This window comes from Callionymus lyra, chromosome 18 (assembly GCF_982586985.1).
Source record: "Callionymus lyra chromosome 18, fCalLyr1.hap1.1, whole genome shotgun sequence".
NCBI classification, from domain to species: domain Eukaryota; kingdom Metazoa; phylum Chordata; class Actinopteri; order Syngnathiformes; family Callionymidae; genus Callionymus; species Callionymus lyra.
In genome coordinates, this window is record NC_141835.1 from 14956103 (window position 1) to 14979897 (window position 23795).

Consider the following 23795-nt stretch of genomic DNA (forward strand, 5'->3'; position numbering starts at 1 on the left):
GGTCGTTTTTTGATTCTTTAAAAAACATTTAAAACACTACTGTATCCGACAAAAACATGTCAAAATATACATATATATGAATAACAAGTTACCTTGTTGGGACTTGAGCTGCAGCTGTGTTCGACTCAAACTCCCGATTCTTTTTAACATAGAAAAAATATCTAGAAACTATATAGAAAACTGAAGCAAAATCGCCACTTTGAGATAAAGACAAAATAGAAGGTTATTATTGTGGATGAAAAGCAAGATATTCATGCACGTTAGCGAGAAATAATATTGTTATTGAACTGCTATGTGTCTACCACTAGAGGTCAGTGTTACATTGCACCATTGCAGATGCGTTTACATAAATAACACGAAAAAATAAATATAAAAACGAAAATAAAGATTCACAGCAGTTAATTTTGTCATCTAAAATAATGTAAATTAAAAATGTTTATACTTTGTTTTTTTTAAATGCGTACTTTTCAGTAAAATAAAAACATTTTTCTGATGCTCATGGCCAAGTTTCAAGAATTTATTTTAATTGTTAAAATTTCTCTATATATTTTTTTAACATACTACTGCTCCCTTTAGTGGTTTCATTTTCTTAACCGTTTATTTAGCCAAGTTCTTAAATTTATAATGTAGGGCAAAGTAGCCTAGTTAGTGTGAGCATAGTTATTCTAATTACCTTTGAATTGAATATCTATAAACCCTTCAAACAAAAGTGAGCAAAATTATCCGAGCTGCTCCTGTAACATGTAAAACTGACAAACGTAAACAAAAATTGTTTGGCCAGTGTGTCAAATAGGATACAATTAAATAAAAATATAGTATTAGTAATATTAGTACAGAACCTCAAAAATAAAGATCGCTTTGGTAAAAGCCTAAATCCTTTTAAAAAACAAGTAGAAAGTCGGGGATCGTGTTTCTTTTATTGAGTCTTTCTTCAAATGAAAATTTTCATCCTTACTGGAGTTGTTGGAATGTAAGTATTTACAGCAATTTGTGCCAGACAGACAGACATTCAGTAAACGTAGTTTCACAGTTTAACACCAGAATAAGAGTCGTGGCCATGTTGGATTTTTTTTTGGGTGGGGGTCAGTGGTTCAGTGCTGAGATTAGAAGAGCCCGTTGACTTCTTCCGTCTCAGGATCCAGGTCGATGTCGTAGAAACAGGGTCTGGTGGGCAGACCCGGGATGGTGGGCATCTGGAACAGAAACGGAGAGTGACAAGATGTGAATTAAAAATCTGAGCGATCGTTCATCTGTAACTATAGATAGTGGAACTCACCGTGCCAACAAGGGGGAAGAGGAAGCCGGCGCCGACGCTGGCCCGGATGTCTCTGATGGGCACGATGAAGCCAGTAGGAACGCCCTTCTTGTCTGCCTCGTGAGACAGCGACAGGTGAGTCTTGGCCATGCACATCGGTAGATTCCCGAAACCCTGAAGGGACAATCCAGACGTGTTGGTTTTAACATCCAGAAACCAAAGTCACGGAGTCACAACAGACCTGTTTGGTGTAGAGCTCCACTTTACGTTGAGCCTCTGGGAGGAGCTCGATGTCGTCGGCGCCGTAGATTTTCTGGGCGATTATTCGGATCTTATCGGCGATGGGGAGCTGACGACAGGAAGGAGAGGATTAAAGCATCACATCAGGTCGTACGGCGCCTCGTCACTTACGTCCAGATCATAGAGGAATTTGAAGTTGCTCTGAATTTCAGAGGCTTTCTGCACAGCCTGGCCCAGAGCGACAGCTCCAGCGCCCCCATCTGCCCAGTGTGTGCAATGCACTGCATCAAAGGCTCCGGCAGTCTTGGCTACACTGCAGACCAGATCCAGCTCGGCCTTGGTGTCGGTCCTGCATCACAACAGTTTGATTAGATAAAGACAATATTTTAATCAGTTAATATATATTATTTTTCTCTTTATAACATTTAAACAAATGTTATCTTTTGCCACAAAATGTGACTAGTAAAAAAGTGTTGATTATTCCAAAAAATAATGAGCTGTATTTTTAAATAACATCTTTTTTTTTTTCAAATACGTTTTGTTTCTTTCTACACGATTCATTGTTAATATCCTTTATTCATCTCTACATCATCCCATTGGTTTGGCCCTTACTCCAGTCATGTTCAATTTAAAATTAAAATCATTTAAATCAGATTTTTAATTATTTTATTTATTTAGTCTATCGTAAGAAAAAAATGTCCTGATTTGTCATTTAAAAAATTGCTGCTATTATAACATTTTTATAAACATACTGTTCAAAGAACAGCTTTAAGTTTAATGAGATACTTATCTACAAAAATGTGAAAATATTTCTACCATTTTTTTTCCTTGAACCTTTGGAGTTGCTCCATGTACGCATCATCAGGTTATCGACTTGAACCATCGACATTACCAATTGAAAACCTACTTGAAAGCGTTGACAGCGACGACCACGGGAACCCCAAAGTGCTTCGCATTTTCAATCTGCTTCTTCATGTTGCTGCAGCCGTTCTCCAGCAGCTCCAGGTTCTGCCGACATCAGCAAACATATTAACACCAACTATCATCACACTGTTGTCAAATAAACAAGCAAGTTTTGTGTAAAGCTGTGGTTTCTAATCAACTACTGGTCCTTGAGGCATTTAAAAATGGGTCGCACAGGAAAAAATAAATAAATAAAATCAGCTAAATTGATTTGTTTAAATGTGTAATAACTTAAAAAAAACACCTAATTTCAACAAAGCAACACAAGACATCATGACGCCTGTTTTGTTGTTATCTTACAAGCTTCTCCGGGGAAAAACACCGAAATAAAACAGGTCTACAGTGAAAAAAAAATGTAAGAACTGCAGTTATTGAGGACTTCTTCTTTATGTGTGTACTTCAATTTAAGATGTGCGTTACCTCTTCAACATACTCCTTTGGTAAAGGCATCCCAGCTGTGACCTGAACACAAGACAAATACATTTACATATCTGGAAAAGTGATTATTTTGGAGCATTTAACAGAAGAAAGAACCAATATTAAGACTTTCAATTCTCATGTTCAGCCACGACTTCGCTTTGGCGCCTCCATGTGGTCGGATGATATAAAAGCAGTGAGAAGAAGAAGAAAGACTCACCGTAGGTCCTCCTCCGTGCATCTTCAGCGCTCGGACGGTCGCCACCAGCACCACCACATGAGGCCGCAGCCCTGAATACCGACACTTGATGTTGAAGAACTTCTCCATGCCGATGTCGGCGCCAAATCCAGCCTCGGTCACTGTTTTGAGACAAAATTGAAAAAGATGAGCATCACTCGCTCAAGTTGATACAAACTCATCGCCGCCTTCTTACCGACAAAGCCCTCGGGTCCCACCAGCTTAAGGGCCATTTTGTCAGCCAGGATGGAGGAGTTGCCGTGGGCGATGTTGGCGAATGGGCCAGCATGGACGAACACGGGAGTTCCCTGTTGTCCCAAAACAAAAGTGTGTTTTTTTAATCCTTATAGAGCAGAGGTGGGTGATTACAGTTACTTAGGGGCCACTTTATATATGGTGACTGTTGTCAATATGAAAAGAAAACCTTAAATAAAAAAGGATATTATATATAAGCTTGAGCTGTTATTTGAAGTTTTAATTCAAGTTTGCACTAATTTTATTTAAAGAAAAACATTTTAATTTACATTTTATTATTAGAATAAAAATAAGAAATCAAGGTTTATGTAAGAAAATAGAATAATATAGTAGAAGAAAATAGCTGAAAATAAAAAAGTTGCCAAAGTTGTTACTTTTATTGTGTTATAATTGAAATACATTTCATATAGAAATATATTAAAAACACTACATTAACATAGGATCCCCCCCAAAAAAGACTAATAAAATAAATAAGACCTTTAATTTAATAATAATGACTTGAATAATAAAATTATTAGCCGTCAGAAGCATTTTTTAGTTATCATTTTTATAGTTTAACTGTCACCTTATGAGGGTCAAATGAATACAGTGAGTGAGACGCATGTCATGCACCTGGTTTAATGTTTAAATGTACTTTATATATAAGACATTATAGATGTGTTATTGTATAAGAGATTTACAGAATTTAAATTTCAAAATAAGTGATAAAAAAGACAGTACATTCAATCTAATTTAAGTCATCAGGTACGATAGCAATTAAAATTCAGTGAATAAATTCCTTCACTTTACATTTAATTTTAAAAATAAATCCTGCATTTTGGACTGTGTTTGTAGGTGGTGAGGTTAATAAAAACGACCAAAATAAATCTAATTAAATATATCTGTTTAAGACCTTGGCTCCTGCAAGGGTTTGAGCCATCTCTCTGTTATCTCAAATAAAGAAAAGATTAAATAAGTTGTCACACCAATGTGTTAATGCGTCATGATTCCTAAAGTCATTTCTGATTGGTCCACTCACCTCCAGCGTCTGCATCAAGTTGGGTTTGATGGCGTCCTTCATGAGGACGGCCAGAGCTCCACAGACGCCCTGACAGGACGAGACAGAAGGTGGCGTTGTAACGCAAGAGTCTGTTAACTGCTACTGCTACAGACGGGGTCCACTGACCAGGTCCTCGGTGGTGATGGGGACCCCACCTCGACTGGTGGCCACGACCATCTTGGCCAGACGCAGGCGCATGTCCTCCAGGCTGCTGGTCAGAGCCAGGACGGCCATGATCTCACTGGCCACCGTGATGTCGAACTGGCACTGCAGACGAAGAGAAATCCATGTTAAAGATCGATTTATTATTTTTGGATCCAACTTCCTGACAATCTGTCAACTATTTCTACGGAACGATTATTTTAAAACCTGCTGAAAAGCGAGATTTATATTCACAAGTGAAGGACAAGAATACATCACCTCTCTGGTGTGGCCCTTCTCGGTGGGAGCTTGTCCGATTGTGATCTTCCTCAGGAAACGATCGTTGGTGTCCAGCACTGAAAATATTTCAAGAGTCATCACCCCGGCTTGATGGGAACACAGGGGAAAAAAAGGGATCATTTCTCACCTCTCTGCCAGGTGACAGCGCTCGGGTCAATGTCCAGACGAGCGAAGCGTGAGACCTCTTCCTCCGTCAGCGTGGACGGGTCAGTTTTGTCAATGCCCAGTTTCTGGAACAATGGGTTTTTCAAAATAAGAGTGCTTAAGACATGAAAAATACATTTTTTTTTTTAATCAAAACAAAAATATGTGCAAACAAAACCAAGGAAAATATATATAAATATAAACGTCAATTATTTAATTGTAATAGTTCAAAAAGTAATTTAAATCATTGACGTTTATTAACTTTTAATACCATCTTTATCTAATTCTATTTTCAACTTTTTTTTTGTCTGTTTGACTTGGCTTTTTTTCTTCTTTATTTTAAATGTGTCAATAGTTTCAAATTCTTTTAGTTTTTTTTCCACATAATATTAATTTGTGAAAGATTTTTTGGTAAACATTTATTTTTATAAGCAGTAATCAACTGATTGGTCAGTTATGATAGTTATTAGCTTGTACGTTAGCAAAATTAAATTGTTATGGTCAGTTATGATAGTTATTAGCTTGTATGTTAGCCAAATGAAATTGTTTAAAAACAATGTTAAAGGTCCAAAATCATCTTGTTCAGTTTGAGACGTTTCCTTACCTTCAGTCTGTTGATCTGGACAGGAGAGAACTTCCTCTGTCCACCACTAAGGGGCACCAAACGGTTATAAAGCGCCTTTAAATAATAATAATAATAGAAAATTAATAACATAAAACTGCTTTTTTTCCCCCCCAAAGTGAGTGAGGGAGCAACATCGCCACCTTGTCAGTCTGTGTGGCCTCGTGGAACATGCGAGCATCGATGGCGGCGGCGACTAAGTTGTTGGACGCTGTGATGGCGTGAATGTCACCAGTCAGGTGGAGATTAAACTGGTAAGAAAAACAAAAAAAACAAAACATAAAATAATTCTGCCGCTTGTGATCTGAACTCTCTTCTTCTACCTCCTCCATAGGGATGACCTGAGAGTATCCACCTCCTGCAGCGCCACCTGAAGACAACACATGGAAGTTCAGCTTCAAACACCAAAGAAGAAGATGAACAAGAATGAAGACAAACACCTTTAATTCCGAAGGTCGGTCCTTGCGAAGGCTGACGCACGTTAGCGAAGACGTTGAGTTTCATGTGAGCGCCGAGAGCCTGGACAAGACCGATAGTGGTGGTGCTCTTCCCCTCCCCCAGAGGAGTAGGAGTGATGCTGGAAGACGTTCAGCGTTTTAAATCAAAAGGGGCTTTTTGGTTGGTAAACACTTCTGACCACATACCCGGTGACCACGACGTATTTTCCATCGGGCTGAGCCTGCAGACGTTTGATGATGCTCAGCTGCACTTTGGCCTTGGTTCTTCCGTAGAGCTCCACCTCGTCGGACAGCAGGCCCACCTCCCGGGCCAGCACGTCGATGGGTTTGGGTATGCACGAGCGGGAAATCACGATGTCGCTACGTTACGAGAAAAAACAACTAAAAGGTTAGCAAAGGAATGAAGCTGAATCGGTTGCTATGGTGACGCACCTTGGCACCGGCCTCACCAGGTTGAGGTTTGTGTAGGAGATGTTCCACTTTCCAGGCTGATGACTCTCTAGGAACCGCTTTGCACTCAGAACCGTGTTCTGGAAATCATTTTTCACAAAAAAAAAAAAAGTTCACAATGTCATCCGTATGTATTGTCAAGAATCTGGCGATACGGTACGTATCTTGATACAAAACTATATCCGTAGTTCGTAGTTTTCCGAGTACTTGACTCGGGGGTTGCAGAATTTACAGACCACATGACTCTTGACTGCTTTCATTAGTTTTGAAACCAAAATATGTCCAGACATCGGCTTTAAAAACTGCTGAAATCAACTGTATCCTCTCATCCTCAGTCATTGCCAGGATCTCATTGTTCCTTTAGCTCTGGAGGACATAACTTTTGGCCATCTAGAGGCAAAAAGTTTAATTGCTACACTAAAAAGAACAAATGCTAAAAATATGTGCATGTTAATTGTAAACCAAAAAATGTATACAGTTTATTGACACACTTAAGTGAAATATAAACCATAAAATAACCATGATAAAAATAAAACATGACTTACAAGCAATATATTTATATATATAGACATATTTTTTTATTAAATTAAAAACGTACTGTGATACTGAATTATCAATACAAAAAATATACAAATAATCGCGTGCATAATATATCAGTGCATCGAGGTATCTCACACTCCTACATGGAATTGCAACATCAACAAACAGATTTGAACTCACAGCCATTAGCATAGCGACCGTCATGGGTCCCACACCGCCGGGCACCGGAGTGATGAAGCCCGCCTGCTCTTTAGCAGAGGCGTAGTGGACGTCACCCACCACTCTCTTCCCACTCGCCTTGGTCTCATCTGTGAGCAGAGACACCAATATGAAGGACACGAGTGGAAGCGAGACCCTCCAGCGGACCCAAACCTGGAACATGATTGATGCCGCAGTCGATGACCACGGCGCCCTTCTTGATCCAATCGCCCTTCACCATCTCGGCTTTCCCGATGCCGACCACCAAGATGTCGGCTTTGCTCACCTGTGAACCAAATCAAGGAAAATATATCCCTTTATTTATCAAAGTAAAAAGAAATAAAAGTCAGAGGAGTGTCACCTCTCCGGGTAGGTCAGCAGTTCTGGAGTGGCAGGTGGTGACGGTGGCGTGATTCCACAGGAGGAGGTCGTGCATGGGTGCGCCCACAATCTTGCTGCGGCCAATCACGACGGCTTTCTTTCCCGCCACAGAAACACCTGCGGAGAAAAAAACTCCCGTCATTGTAATCATCGTTGTGAGTTATAAGTGACACAGACTCATGAATACATTCAGTAAACACTTTCATCCATCTTTAACGGATTTTTAACAAAGTGTACCACATAATCGCTTCAAGGTTAGTAAGTCAAAAGAAAATTTGGTGATTTTTAAATGCGCCTTATAGTCGTAAAAATACTATTAATGTGATCTTTTGTGTTGGCTATAATTGAATACATATTTGAAGTGGGTTTAAAGGAATAAATAACTTGTGTCTGATAACTACTGGAAGGGCTTTGGTGTAATAGGATTAGGAGTCATTTAAATGGAGACAAAACCCTCTAGTGGTTATACAGTGCACAACGGTTACAACCCTTGACTACTGTTGTACTGTGTAGAAATATTTGTAGAAGTTGATATACCTCATACAGAGATTTCAAAAACAGGTGCTCAAAAATTCTGGCCTTTGGTCTGATTAGGTTTTAGAGGCTTTAGAGTGTTTGTTACTTTAAGAGAGTCAGAAAGTTAGATTGTTTTTGTGAAAATGATAAGTAGGAGGTTTTCTTTCACATATTTTTAGCATGATGCTCACTCAAAACCATCATTAAAAAAATAAGTTTCGGTTCAGGAATGTTTTAACTCCTACCACAACTGCTAAAGATACGTGGACACTGACTCAACAACAAGTGAATAATAAAATATCATTTTGATTTGTCATGTTATAACCTTGAGAAATCATCATTTAAACTGTTATTACGTAGTCAAAAACAACATTAATGTTGAAAAACTACACATATGCAGTAGCAAAATGGTACAACATTACTTTCAAAATTAAGTTTTAAGCAATCTGCAGTAGTGCATTATGGGGCTTGGAGTTGTGTGTGCAAAGTAATACAAAACAAAATACTGCTACTGTCAAAAAATAGAGACGCTCGTAAAGGAGGGTGAGGCAACAGGAAGTTGAGTTTTACACCGTACACGTCAGATCAAATTAAAATTAATCACCAGTTTGTCGGATCAGCTCCATGCAGCCGTTGGGAGTGCACGGAATGAAGCAGTCGCCGAGATCCCCCCGGGCCAGTTTCCCTGCATTGATGCTGGTGAGTCTAAAGAAAACAAATACGCCATTCGTTTCTAGACATTTTCGGGGCCACGGATGATAAAACTCACCCGTCAACGTCCTTCTCCGGCGCCACAGCGTTGGTGACCTTCTCCGTGTCCATCTTGTGGACGGAGTCGAGGGGCAGCTGGACAATGAGGCCGTGGATGGACGAGTTCTCGTTCACCTCGGTGATGCTGTGAAGCACCTGCAGAGCAAAAAAAAAAAATCACTTAAACTTCCATCCAGCTAAGAACACCCAGACTCTGCACCTCACCTCCTCCTCCGTGGCAGTTTTGGGAAGTCTCATGTGAGTCGCTTTGATGCCGATCTAGGAGAAGAAAGTAGAAGATAGTTGTTCGAGTTTGGTAGGATTTCTTATCAAAGTGTTTTGTCTACATATTTTACATTATTTCAGAGTATTATAGGAGGATTGATTATTATGACCAGAAATCCACAGTCTTATTTGCACCCCACATTAAATTCACAGAGTGACCTTCAGATATAAACCTTAAGAATAAATAATAAGAGTTTGTGTTTAACTGGTTTACAGGTTTATCTTTGTGTAAACTTGACTGAAACAAGCGTCTCGACGATGTAATGAGTAAGTACAACGTTTGACTGGATTGTACCTCAGCAGCAGCCTTGATCTTCATGCTGATGTAGAGATTGGAATCATCCCTGTCCCCGACCTGTGGAGGAAAAGTTGAACAAAATAAATAGAATAAGAAGAAAAAAATCTGTCTACAATTTTCATCAAAATTGTGGATGAAACTTTGTTTTAGTTTTTTCACAAGAACTGATACTTTGGTACAAATTCAATTATTTTTTAGGGGAAAACAAGACACATCGTCTTATTGATAAACCTGTCACATTTGGAAGTACTTTCTATTTAAGGAGGACGAATAAGGAGTAATTTTTAACCCTCAAAAACCTGCAAATGTGTCCCTGAAGTTTGGAAACTGAAGAAGGAAACACTTTGAACCAATGAACACTTGAAAGACCCGAGTGATCAAAGTTTACTATAACTTATGTCACGTTAAACCAACAAACAAACAATTATTTAAAGACTTAAGTACAGCTACACGCACTACACATGTCCATTTATAATACTTTACATTATGTTAACTTAATGTGACGATACAATTATGTAATGAGACACTAGGAGATGCTTTCTGAGCTCATCTTGTTTGAAATAAAACTTCATTTTTTCCTTTTTTCTTTACAGTATCAGTCAGATAACACAGACCAAAAGCAAGAGAAACTGCAGCAAAGAGTAAAAGAAATATTTGGAAGCCAAAGAAAAAATTAAAACATGCGTTATTTTATTCTTTAAAGCTGCTCATCGGCACTGTTTGAATGAATATTAGTTAAAGGTTCCTTTTTTTATTCACACGTTTATAAAACAAATGTTTAGGTTTGTCGTTATACTTAAAGGCTGCTCATCATCAGTGTTTAAGTGCATAATAGTTTTAGGGTTTGTAAATTATTTGCACATTCATAAAACAAATGTTTAGGTTTGTGATTATAGTTGATGGCAACACTGTGTGAATGTATTATAGTTGTTTACCTGTGCATTTATAAAGGAGGAAATGCTGCCATCAGCACTTATTATTTAATAAAGTTGTGTTTAACCATGGTATTTAAAAAGTGTCTGCTATAAACCACACCTCGTGGAATTTCAAAAAGCAAATATAATATACAATATAACATCTATTGCACTCACTTGTAAAACCACCAGGCCAGGTCTAAAGTTCGGATCCTGAAGCTTCATCTGCTCGACATCTTTCTTCAGTCGCTCCCTCACCTGACTGAGAATAAAACACAACATTCATTGGTTTATTTACCTCAGAATAGCTTCATAAAAAAATGAAAGTCAGTCATTCCGTCTTCCTGAATTTGATCTTCTTTTATTTCTTATAATTTACTTTATATAGCCCTACTTTATTTGTATGTGTAGAGTATTCTAAGATGACATAAACAAGTCAGAAGATAAGAATGATTATACAACTACTATTGTGAAAACACCAACTGGAGTCGAGTACTTTTCTTAATCCCACATCAGAATAATTGATTGAGTTTGTAGTACAGTATAATCAAATACTCAGCAGCAGCTTTTCTCTGTACTTAACAAAGCCGTGTGACAAAGATCTCTGGAGCAGACAAAGAAATGATTGATTAACTGCTCAGGAAGTCAAACACTTACTGATATAAATTGATGATCAAGACTAAATATTTATTTTTATTTCATGTATTTTAGGCGTTTGTATATAGCGGTGAAACTGCACCCCTACTTAGGTATGACTTATATAGCTAAATTACATCGTCAGTCTTGGGAAATCCCAGCAGCCATATCACAAATACAGGTAAAGTCAGAAAAGAAAATATAAAAAATAAGAAATAAACCTCGACAAAAGAGTGACAAATCCACGAGTGTTTGTCCTACACAATAATATTAATGAAAGTGTTTCCTCATCTCACACGTTTGACCTCACAGAGGTCTGCAGCCTGACCTAGTTTAAGTTATTGAGAACACGTTGGGGAAGTTAACCAACTAAGTGCTGTCCAGTCTTGTGACCAGCACATGAGTCCAGATTTCCGGAAGACTTTATTGAATCCCAATCGTGCAACAACTTCAATACTTACTAAATAGTAGTAAATAGTCAATAGAAAAATAAAGAATGATTACGTAACAGTCTGGGGTCAATGGACAGAGGGAAGGGGCAAAGGTCAGAGTGGGTCTATAAGAGCAGTTTACATAAAAAATATTGACAAATTCTAGCAATTAAAATAGTTTTTTTAATGCAAATTATTAATTTGATCGTTATTTTATACGTGTTTAAATATTATAATATGCGTAACATTTTATTCACGTGGTCTGGCCAGCACATTAATGCAACTACATTGTGCAGCGTGCGCCACTTTCGCTACACTTTTAACAAAAAATATCATCAGAAAAATGAGAGAATAAATATATATATAATCACAATTTAAAAAAAAAAAAGGTTTAGTTAGCAGTTGGATTAGCAACCACATGTTTGGCTGCGCAGCTATAGAAAGTTGCATATGGTTTATTAAAAAACAACAACAACAAATAAAAGCAAACACTTACGCTGAAACCTCTTTGCCACTGATGGTTTGTGCTGACATCTTCACGCCTGGACAGTCCGAGTATTTCTGCTGGTGTCTCTGAAGGAGAGCGACGAGTGGCCACTTCCCCAAAACTGAAATCCAGCCTCAACCTCGCAGACCTCGCGGAAGGCGCAAGCGCAATACACACTCGACAAGCCAACGCACAAATTTAAGCGTGTTAACTTTGAAGAATACCGGTGTACGTCAAAACTTAGCGCCACTGGGTGGGTGTGTCACTCCACTGATAGCCAATCACGTGCTTGGAAAAAAAGTGACAGGGGAGATTTCGACCAATAGGAGCGACGGGTTTGTCGAAGTGGGGGCGGGGCTAGCTTTAGCTCAGCAGATGGCAGCAGTGGGCACAGGATGTTTTGAAAGACGGTGTTTACATGGGCCAAGTAGTGGGTTTAGCTTGAAAATCTCGAGCCCAGGTTATGCATTTTTAGCGAAGGACTAGAGGATTAAATCAAAACGAGCTCGGTCAGAGATGACGACACACCGGCGACAATGGAGAGTGGATTCCATGTTTTGAGCGACAGCGAAGATCTGCAAACGCTGATCGCAAACACTGAAGGAAACAGTCTGGTCTTCGAAAGGTATCTGCTGGTTTGTGATCTAAACTCATGCATATGACTCGAGACTATTCACACGTGTTTCTTCTGCAAGTTGTAAGTGTTTAGCACGGGTGGATCACTTTTGTTATGATGCAAGTGACATCATCATTCTGACGTTGAAACTTCCAACACTTTCTCTCCAAGTTGAACTTGAAGGGTGTGTGTGCAGTGGTCAGTACCTGTCAAAGCTCGAGCAAAAGCGGTGAACTGGTGCAGACCGTTGTCTTGAGTGTAGCAAACGCACTTGGGTCATTGAGTTCTTGAAAATGTCAAAAAAAAGTTGGCTTGATATTGACAGATACGATTTTTGCGCTTTAATATGTTTTTATAGGAATAATTAAAGAAAAAAATCCTAATGTAGTCTAATCACTGTTACACTAGCTTTGGAGTACACCCTTATTTTAGAATAAGAAACATCTCAATCCCACCTTAGCAGCCAAAATACTGTCAAAGAGCCTCCACGGCCACATCAAATAAGGGACCGTCTACAAATTACTTACAATCACAAACATGTCATATAGAAAATATTGATGGGTTCTAAACTAGACTAATATCTTTCAAACATATTTATTTCACTAATTAGTAACCTTCCTATGATGTGACTCAATGGTTCACATTTAAGTGTATTTTGGAAAGTAATTTTGAGAGTAGTAACATGATACGGAGGTCCTTTATAAGTGACATGCATGTGGTGCCCATCAGAGTTGTAATTAAGGAGTTATTACACAATGTATATGGAATATTGCATAGAAAATATTGATTGTCATGATTTCAAAGGGAATTGTATAAAAGAGTAATAAGTGTAGTAACACGATATGGAGGTCCACAATAAGTGACATAAATGTGGTGCCCATCATGTAGTTGTAGTTAAGGAGTAATTACAAAAATAACGGTGATGTAAAAGTGTAGTAAGATGATATTGAGGTAATCCATCAACAATATTCATTTGGTAGCAAACAAAGCTGTAGTTAAGGAGTTGTATAGACACATGTCAAAAGAAGTCAAGCCTTTTTTCACTTTTCACCTATTAGAGGACAGTCCCTTAAACGCCACGTTACTTGTCTTCTTCATAGAGATGCGAGAAATTTATCAGGAAAATATGACAGAATATTTGAGTTCAAACGCACTTGTAGTCAATATGTACATGGCTATAATTAGAAAGAGGTAGGATTTGTAATTCAACACATTATAGTAGTTATTAATGTGCAAAGATTGAATCTGCGTTTTCAACTTTACTAAAGTAAAATGTAAAATTGTTAGACTTTTTTTTCAAGGGAATCAAAGCTTTTGATGGATGGTAAAAATGTACAATGAAGATAAACTTATATAATCCACTATTTGTCGGTTTAAGAAAAGTTAATATAGTTTAACTCAATACTCGTCTTGTTCAGTTGTTTCTTCAGGTCGAAGACTCTCTTCGAAGAAATCCGAGCTTCCATTAACAACAATGAGGAAGAGGATCGGTCCTTCTGGAGGCCGGTGCTTCCATGGGGCGGCGTCTTCCTCATCAAGGCTGGACGGAAAGCTTTATCCTGCATCCCTCTGTACGTCAAGATCAGCCTTAAGAACACCTGCACCATCGACGGCTTCCTCATGATCCTCTACGTGATCCTGCGGGACAACCAGGGCTTCTCCCGGGAACTGGCCGCCTTCCTGGGGAAGCGATTCGTGGAGCATTTCCTGCACCTGATGGACTGCTGCGACTACACCACGGTGAAAATGCTGTGGATCTGGGACCGGATGTCCAAGCAGCAGTACCGCTCCGCCATCCACCAGGCGGCTCTGGAGATTGACTTGTTCGGGAATGAGCACGAGAACTTCACAAAGAACCTCGAGGACCTCATGTCCACGTTGCAGGAGAGTCTGTGCACCAACTGGAACTGCCCGGCACGCTACCAGGAGTTCCTCAGAACTACAATAAAGATCAGGTGAATAGCCGTCGTTGTTGAGCCATGACAGGTTTTGGGAATTATTTTAAAAGCTATTTTATTATGGGATGATCTGAACCCAGCTCTCCTTTTGCAGTCCTCCTCATGAACTTCCACGCCGAGACCCCATACAGTCCGCCGTCGACGAGTTCTTCTGCCCAAAGATCCTGCTCTGCTCTGAATTAGGGTAACCATCCATCCACACAAGAGGACTTTTAAATGTGTTCTAACAACGTTTTCTATCAGCTGCGATGGACTGAGGGAGTTTTCCCAGCGGGTCTTCAGCCACGGACCGCCACCTTTTGTCATACTGAACATGCAGCAGTGGAAGTCCGAGGAGCTCTCGTACGTCCCCTACCACCTGGCTCTCTCCGAGCACAGGTAAGGTTTGTCAAACCATCAGAAATCTCCTCAAATTTACCGTATTCACCATTTTTTTTAGTAAGTAAGTCATTTTTATTTGTATAGCGCTTTTCCAGACCATGGTCACAAAGCGCTTAAACAATCAAAACAACACTCAATAAAGTATAATACTTTAAAGGGCAAGATAAAACTGATAACACAACAGGAGTTCCAGAAGGTCAATATTTATTTTTTTGGAACATGGAGCATTATCGTAGTGTTGGAATATTTATTATTTAACAATATTTAGGATCATTCATATTGTATAATTCAATGTAATGTATTTTATTCCATTTTTTATTAATTATACTTTATTTGTTAGCATTTTTATGGTTGTCTTTTATTTTTATTTTATTGTATTTTACTTAATTAATCTCTTTATTTCATTCACATTATTTCATTTTTATACTCATGTATTGCCACCACAACAAATTCCTGTGGCAATGTTTTCTGATTCTGATAATATGACGAAAATATTATTTAATTTAATGAATTAATTAATATAAAGAAATGTTAGTATTAGTCCTTTTATTATATTTCAGCATAAAGATTAAAGTAAATCTTAGGGAAAAAATGTTTTTAAAATTCGCAATATTTATCTAGCCACTCGTTTTAACGAGTTGTTGTCGTCCCAGGTACACGCTAGAGGGCGCTACACTCTTCAACAGACAGGAGCATCACTACTCTGCAGCCTTCCAGATCGATGGCTGCTGGATGCACTACGACGGCATGAGGAGCGACAACCTCATCCTGCTGCACAAACCGCCCGAGCTCCTGTTGCTCTCCTCCCTGGTCTACGTCCGAACATCCGACAAGTGACCCGTCGAGGATCTACCTCCGCTCGAGTAAATCACTTTGTCTTACTTCCTGGTGCTTTTTTCTATCATCAATTCCTGCTTAATGATGGCGGCTTATTTTGGGGGCCACGCTTGGTATCCAAGTGAAATATAGACAATAATAGTTATGACGAGTGTGTGTTTAATATGTTACAACAGCTCCTTTTTCTGAAGAGCGACTCTGCTTTAATTCTGTTAAAAAATATTTTTTACTGAGTTTCCTACAGATGAACATTAAAAATGTTTCAAACGAGTCAAATTCTTCGACAGTATGCCTGCTTTAGCCAACGTTTAATCAGTTGAAATACATTTCAATGTTAATTTAAAGTGTTTTTGTTGAATATGTTGTCCAAACCTTATCATTTTAAATGTTTTATTTTGGTTCCAGCCTCTTTAATTTAAAACTTAATGTTCAATGTAAACATTTAAATATTTTTTTTATTAAATAAATACAGTATAAAAAATGATTAAGAATATTTTTTTTCATCCTTTAATAATTAAGATATTCATTATTATTATTATATTCCTGAGACAAATTTGAAAACATGCCATTTCAAAATAAGAGTCACAATATCAAGAAATCTTCATTTGAAGATCAATAACGAAAATTGTATATTGTTTATAGATAATCAACTTTCCAAATGTTTGTAAATATCAATTGATTCAAACTAATTGACGATGGTTTACATAATTTAAAATAACTAGTTAAATCACTGCCAGCTTGTAAACACCTTTGGCCACTTCTGAATTTTCTCACAATCGCATTCCTGTCGCTTATGTTTCCATGTCAACGATGGTAAATGTCTTATTTCGGGGGGTTTTTTAATTTGATTTCAATAAAAAAAAGGGTTTTTGAATCTGGTGTCGTGATTGTCTTCGGCGAGTGACGACAGAACCACAGGAACCTTTAAGGCAGGCATTTATTTCAATTGGTACGACTGCACCACACGAACGGACTAAAATGTCTTCAATTAAAACATGGTCGGATGTGAAAGGCTACGGTTTCTACACTTACAGTTGTCTTCCAGTATTAATGTAAAAAACAAAAAAAACAAAAAACAACTCACACGCTCCGGACATGAAATGTAAAATAAGCAGGAATTTGGCTAACAATGACAGTTTTTAGTTGTTTTTTTTAAAGGATTTTCTTTCAGACATCGCCGACCCGAGTTGGTCCACCATCTTTGAACTAGCACTTTGGTGAGAGTGGTGGCAAAGACATTGGTTAGGCCTCGAACACAAACACGTGGTTGAACGTCCCTTTTTTTTTTTCTTTTTGCAGAATCACGTTTGCAGATTTCTTTTTGAAACTTGAAACCGAGACGGTTTCAGCGACGCGTCGTCACGCCCGCGTGACTAGCGTCCCTACGACGAATAAATAAAACAAAAATATTTGGAATCCATCGACAACAAATCAAAACATCTCGCTGGTCAACAGGTAAACCTAAGTTAAGGACACTCAACGATGACCCCTAAAATGTAAAACAAGATGGCTGCCTCCGCAACAACGTATGTATGCTAATGTAGCATCACTCATGTTAGTGTTAATTCTCAAACTACTATTCGATATATTTGTCCTTCAATTAATTTGAAAACGATTTAATGAACTAATGTTGATCCTCATTTGGTTTATTAATATATTAAGAATTATCAAAATCCTCAAATGCATATTATCTTTCCACAAAATATATTGAACAACACATGAGCATTTGGTTAAAAATGTAAAACAAGATGGCTGCCTACTGTAACTAGCTCTCAATGCATATATATAATATAGATATAAATATTTATTCAGCATTCTATATCGTTTTAAATCTCTATTGGACAGAAGGTAACAGCATTGTTACAGCAAAGGTTCCGCCTTTGACAGATTTATTCCGTATAAACGGAGGTAAACTATCATAAGGTCAACTTAAGACTAAGAATTAAATAACATTTTTAAGGTCAACTCTTGCGTAAAAAGTTTTAGGTTAAAGTTATGCACTTCAGTTTGTTTTTAATCAGTCAGGAAGGTGTTTTGTTTTTAGGATTAAGACCAAATTATGCATTTGAGGATTGTAAATCTGAGGATCAGGTTAACAGCATCACAAAAATAAGTTATATCGTGTCACACTCTCAATCCCAGATAGTTTTCTTTCTCGGCTACATGTGAAAAGAAGTGTCGAGCGCAGACAACACGCGATGAACCGGTCGGTGATCGACACAACGAGATGGACGGGGTGAACTTATTGCATCTTCTAAATGCTCTCAGCTATGACAGAAAAGGTTTTGGTAAGTGCAACGTAGAGATCCAGAACCAGGAACAAAAAAGAAAAAACATCAACAGTGACTCACACCAACATCTTGTAGTCTATTGCTGCTGCATGCCGTGTCCTCTAGCTGGCGCCATTCTGAAGCAGAATGAAGCGACAAACTTTTCGGGAGCAGGGGTTCTGCTCTGAGGAACTCCTCGATTCCTGTGACTCCCAACTGTCGCCAACATCCAGCATTAGGAAGTGACTGAATTGTGACACATCTCTCACTCCCTAGTAAAAGGGAGATCCAACAATCCCACGTCAAATTATCCGTCTTGTTTTTTGTATCCGTTAGTCGAGTCGAAAGTAGCGAGATAAAAACATGCCTGTCGCTAGACTAAACACGACACATTTCTGTGGCCAGTTCATAGAAAATAGGAGGGGAGAGGGGGGGGGGGGGGTGACATTGGACCTGGTGTGAGCTGGTACAGACAAACAGCTGAAATCCTGACTTGTAAATATAGCACCAGTTGGTATCGTGTGTGGACCAAAGGGTGCGAACCGTTTTCAACAGACAACCTCGGGGGGGCGACAAAAGCTACAACATCCTGGATGAGTCCGACAAACAAGCTCGACGTTGCCCCTGGAAATGACACACACACACATTCACGACCGGTGCGGTTAAACAGTTACAGGCAACACACCGGAGGATATAGTCGTACACGTGTATGTTTTTTCATTCAGACTATTTACAGAGAAGAGAAAGGCAGCCCTTTTGAGAAGTATAAAGATTCTATCTTTCTGTGAAGCACTGGTTTTGGTGCAGAACTGTGACTGAAAAAAAAACAAAAAACGATTTTGACATGCATGTACCTCTCGAGTAGAAACACACACACGTGTGGCAAACAATCACATGGACGAGCAAAACTGCACAATAATGGTGGAACTTAAATTAATGGCATCAGGGACATAACTTAATGACGATTATTAAAGTGACAAAAAACTCTTCCACCATCTTCTAAAACATAGCTCGGAATCCTCAGCGCGGTCCGGCAGTGGCGGGCGCGCCCCCATGCACACGTAGAGGGCGACGCCTTCATCTCAGTGGTCACACCCCCCTGACCCCCCCCGACAGCCAGCCCGGACCGCCCGTCCAGCCTCGGTGGTCCGCTCGCCGTTCACTTCAACGTTGTCGCAGCCGGTTCGTTGGAACAGCGGGAAGGAGGCGCGAGGAACGACAACTTAAAAAAGAAATGTGTCAAGAGTTCTCTTATCGAGCCCAAGCCGGCGGCGCCATGGGTCAAAGGGAGGTGAGCCCAAAGTTACAGCGGCAGTACATCATGCCGGTGGAGTCCAACCAGCTGTCCGAGATCGGGTCGTAGCGCTGCACCGTGTTCAGGTAGGACGACCCGGAGTGTCCTCCCACCACGTAGAGGTAGTTGTCCACTATAGCTGCGCCCACGCCTGCGGGAGACGACGTACACGTCAAACATGGGCACATCAGGACCGCTGGCGGTGACTAAAAAGACTCACCGGTTCGTGGGTCGTTCATCGGTCTGCAGGCGGTCCACTGGTTCTGATGAGGGTCATACCTCTCGATGCTGGACAGGTGAGAAACCCCGTTGTGCCCTCCTACCACGAATATGAAGCCGAGCATGACGCCCACCCCGAAGTTGATCCTCTTGTCGGCCATGGGGGCTACCATTTCCCAGGCGTCCTTGCTCGGGTCGTATCTTTCCACGCTGTCCCCAAAAGAGAAGCAAAACCATGAGATGCAACACGAGCAACAGGAATGTCTACTGAGATCCCTCTCTGAGCCGCCATTTTGACTTTCCACTGACTTTAGACCTGCCAATGGAATACCAACCTACATTTTACTTTTTGATCCTACGACCAGTCAGGCACGAGGACCACAAAAAACACACCTAAACGGTTAAATTTAAAGACAGCAACTAAAACAATCATGCTCTTCATTCTCAGACTATCAATACTTAATACTTTATATTAGTCTTGATCATTTTCAGCCAGTTTCACCCTTTCTCTACTGTACTCTCGACTAATAATAAACCAAGTAAAGACATTAAATAGCCTCATTAGTAGGGGATGCATTGGCAAGAATCTCGCGCTACGATACGCATCACGATACGATGTATTGCGATTCTGTAGGAACAAGAATATATTTGTTGTATTGTCCAAGTAACACTTGAGGAAGTCGTAACTGCCTTCAGTCGTTTAAAAAGCAAAATATTTCCAAACATCATCTTTAAAAGCTGCTGGAGTCGACCGTATCCTCTCGTCCTCAGTCATGGCCATAATTTTCTTTTATAGACCCTTAATTGAAATATAATATATATATACTTTTTTTTTCTTCAGATATCAACATAATGCTGTTGAATATCAATATGATATGATGAAAATGTAATTATTCAAACACATCAATATTTTCTCACACCATTACTCCTGAGATTCAAAGGGCACCTTCTATCTTGTAATCCTGAAAAGCAGTTTAAACTTTATATAATGAAACCTGATCGTTATTGTATTATTAAGATCTTTATCAACGCTGGCTGAAATTGTTTTTGACTAAAACATAACCTTCCTTGGTGGAGGAAATAATTCACTTGGGGTTGAGGGAAAAAAAAAAAAGAGAAGACAATCTCTGGTGCCTATCTTTCCAAACAAATCCTCCTCAAGGGTTTGGGGAGTCAAGGAAACGAGCAACACAGACATTACTCTCCAGAGATCCACAGCAACAGGCGCACAAACTTCCACTTGTGTCGCGACTTCACTCGACTCATTAACAGGCGGCTGGCCTTTTTCTCGGCACTACTTGACATCCTTCACTTGATTGCCAGTTCTATAAAACCACTCGCTGAACCGAGCGAGAAGGTCAGACGGAGACGGCTAAAAAGCACAAAAGGCGACGACTTGGATGCTTTAAGAACATAAGGAAACCATACCTGTTCATATGTGCTGGTCCATAACCTCCGATGGCATACACCATCCCGTCCAGTACAGCCGTGGCGAAGCAGCTGCGAGACTTGGTCATCGGTGCGACGGGCTGCCACTCCTTCAACTTGGGGACGTACTTCTCCACCGACTGGAGATAATACTGTCCGTCGTATCCTCCCAGTGCGTACAGCTCCCCGGCCAGCACCACCACCCCCAGTGTGCTGCGACACTCCGCCATGTGCTCCACCGAGCACCACGTGTTGCTCTCGGGGTCCCAACTCTCGACTGTTCTCTCGTGCCTCCTGTAGCTGATGCCTTGCCTCATGTGCGTGGCGATGCCTCCGACGACGTACACCCTGTGGTCCAGAACCGCGACGCCAAACTCGTACCTGGGCACGCTGAGAGGGGCCAGTCCGATCCATGAATCCGTCTGAGGGAAATACATTTCCATGCTGATAGGAAACAAAAAAAGACTTGTTAATAATACTGCAAAACAGTAAAAGCAAATTCTACTTTGCAAGAAAAAAAAACCATTCATAATATTGACATTATTCAAGATTGATCACCTGAATATTTACCATTAATATTATCATTTCTGTGACATAATCCATACATTTATCTCAAACCATTCATTCATTTCCTGCCACATTTTAAATTTATATAGGAATTAGAGAATTTAGATTCTAATGTAACGTCATGATCTGGACAACCTAAGTAAGTAAGTTTTATTTGTAGAGCGCTTTTCCAGACCAGGGTCACAAAGCGCTTAAACAATCAAAACAATATTCAATAAAGTATATATTTTAAAGGTCAAGATAAAACTGATAACACAACAGGAGTTCCAGAAAATCAAGGAAAAGCCTGAACAAATAAAAACGTCTTAAGATGTTTCTTAAATGGGTCAGTAGATCCATCAAGGGCAAAGAGAGAGGAAGATCATCTGATCTGCGTATGTGCGAGAGACAATGCAAATTCAATCACGAGATATTGATCTACCTAATAAGATAAATAAGACGTGGATTCTGTTCTGATTTTTTTCTAAATTATATTTAAAATGTTGTTTTCTTTCATCACTTTTTTAAGATTGTAAAATAAACAATAATATAAATAATGATGAAGATTAATATTGTGTACATCATCAATGTACTGCTTGAGTAATACATCTTGTGAATTGATCAAATCATACAAAAAAAGACTTGTTAATATCATACAGTTGTCAAACCGTTGGGAGTCTCTGTCCCACAAAACCTGCATTTTTTTAAAATAATAGCAATAGGTACAAAATACTAAATCATTTAACAATTGTTTTATCACCGCAATTATATTTTTAATCGCTGCTTTGACGCTGTATGGTTTTTCAATAAAGTTTTTTCGTTTGGTTTCAAGCACGAGCCAGACTGACAGATATAAACAACCAAAGCACTGACAAGATAAAAATATAAAAGCCAACTTTTATCAAAATACATTAAAAAACAAATAGTTTTTATACTTTAAAAAACATTTCAACATTTATTTTTGTTTTACCTTTCTAACGTGGCGAAGAGACCAGCCTTGCCACCCACGGCCAACAGCACCTTCGGGGCACACCTGGGTCGAGCGGAGAGCACGGTTTGGTAGGAGAGGCGGTGCTCGGGCATAAAATGATATTTAAGGGCTTCATTGAGCAGGTGCTTGCATGCGTGATCGTCCCGTATGAGGTGGTTGGCTTCATAAAGGCGGGTGAGGAACTTGACGCTGAGCAGAGGAAGGCGCACACAGTGCAGGAGCTGAGCGAGATGCTGCTGCCGCTCGGTCACGTCGTACTTAATCCACGACTCCAGCGCGTAGAAGACGGTCTCTTCTGTGACCACCTTCAAACAGTCATTGGAAACGATTTCATCCAACTCTGCTCTAGTGAGTTCGAAAAACTCTTCCGTTTGACAGACTTCTTCGAAGTTCTCACAGATGAACTTGGTCGCGGCCAAACAGAGGTCGTGGCAGCCGTAGGTCTCCGCGAAGCGGGAGATGCCGATGCAGTTGCCGGCGTCCAGCTGACTCTCTAAGAAAGAGCAGCACTCCTTTAGTACTAGTTTGACCTGGAGTAAGTTGGCAGCTGGTAGCAAAGACTCCACAGTTTCCTGGGAAATGAAGACTGTTCCCGTGTAGGCATATTCAACGATGGCCTGAGGAAGAAAAACGACGTCAAAACCACGGTTCACTTCCAAGTCTAGAAGCTTAAGTCCTACCTGCAGAGCGCTCTCATCTATGCACTGAAACTCCACTTCTGCCGTCTCCTTTTCCGACAGGTTACCTGTAAACATGGCCTTGAAGTAGGGACTGATGCTGGCCAGTACTACTTTGTGGGCGTGGATCTTGGCATCACCCACGCGAAGTACAATGTCACATAGTTCGTGATCCTGCCGCAAGAGCTGTAGTCCTTGCAGCAGCTGCTCCGAGTGTGGCCGTGTCAGACTGGCAAACATATAGGGCTGGTCCTGCTCGTCCATCTGAGGGGAGGCAAGAAATACCGTGGTTGAGACATTGTGATCCATGATGAAACGTAGGAGTCGTACAAAGTGGTCATCAAGATAGAATCATCTTTTAGCCAAATCAAATCTATTACAACAGGTTTCGACTTATTTCTATGATTTAAAAATACTTCATTAAGAATATGAAACTTTTTTGCGTTCTTTAACATTTTTATAGGAGAATCAAGCACGTTTCATTGTCCACATCATCAGTCAAGTATAACACTGACATGAAAAAATGTTTAAACATTTTTTAAACACAAAAACTCTAAATACATCAGAATTCCTTACATAATAATAATATTGTATAATTTTAGCAGATTAAGTAAAGTAGT

At 39.7% G+C, this 23795-nt stretch overlaps 3 protein-coding genes across 4 annotated transcripts in view; 1 reads left to right on the forward strand and 2 right to left on the reverse strand.

Annotated features, from left to right (window-relative positions):
• Positions 1-898: 898 nt before the first annotated feature.
• mthfd1b (methylenetetrahydrofolate dehydrogenase (NADP+ dependent) 1b) lies at positions 899-12120 on the reverse strand. Its single transcript, XM_087779949.1, has 27 exons — positions 11968-12120; positions 10582-10666; positions 9488-9547; positions 9133-9186; positions 8927-9063; positions 8762-8862; positions 7622-7758; positions 7435-7546; positions 7243-7370; positions 6505-6602; positions 6259-6432; positions 6055-6191; positions 5938-5984; positions 5758-5865; positions 5597-5671; positions 4976-5078; positions 4828-4904; positions 4534-4674; positions 4387-4455; positions 3310-3421; positions 3096-3235; positions 2879-2920; positions 2403-2503; positions 1667-1844; positions 1497-1604; positions 1277-1429; positions 899-1193 (listed from the first exon to the last, which is right to left on the reverse strand). Exons 1-27 carry the CDS (start codon positions 12003-12005, stop codon positions 1104-1106), a joined length of 2805 nt encoding a protein of 934 aa, XP_087636075.1. The 5' UTR covers positions 12006-12120; the 3' UTR covers positions 899-1103.
• A 232-nt stretch (positions 12121-12352) lies between these two features.
• dorip1 (dopamine receptor interacting protein 1) lies at positions 12353-16624 on the forward strand. 2 transcript variants are annotated; one of them, XM_087779710.1, is made up of 5 exons: positions 12353-12583; positions 13993-14529; positions 14627-14716; positions 14776-14910; positions 15567-16624. In XM_087779710.1, exons 1-5 carry the CDS (start codon positions 12495-12497, stop codon positions 15748-15750), a joined length of 1035 nt encoding a protein of 344 aa, XP_087635836.1. In that variant the 5' UTR covers positions 12353-12494; the 3' UTR covers positions 15751-16624. The 2 variants fall into 2 exon arrangements, with proteins under 2 accessions (XP_087635836.1, XP_087635837.1); XM_087779711.1 differs by having other exon boundaries at positions 14005-14529.
• A 45-nt stretch (positions 16625-16669) lies between these two features.
• Positions 16670-23795, reverse strand: part of klhl28 (kelch like family member 28) — an 8532-nt gene continuing 1406 nt past the window's right edge. The window contains exons 2-6 of the mRNA XM_087779712.1: positions 23179-23439; positions 22478-23115; positions 20962-21405; positions 19535-19743; positions 16670-19465 (exon numbers count right to left, since the gene is read on the reverse strand). Coding sequence (XP_087635838.1) covers positions 19302-19465; positions 19535-19743; positions 20962-21405; positions 22478-23115; positions 23179-23439 — 1716 coding nt within the window. The 3' untranslated portion in view covers positions 16670-19301. The remainder of the gene's footprint in view (positions 19466-19534; positions 19744-20961; positions 21406-22477; positions 23116-23178; positions 23440-23795) is intronic.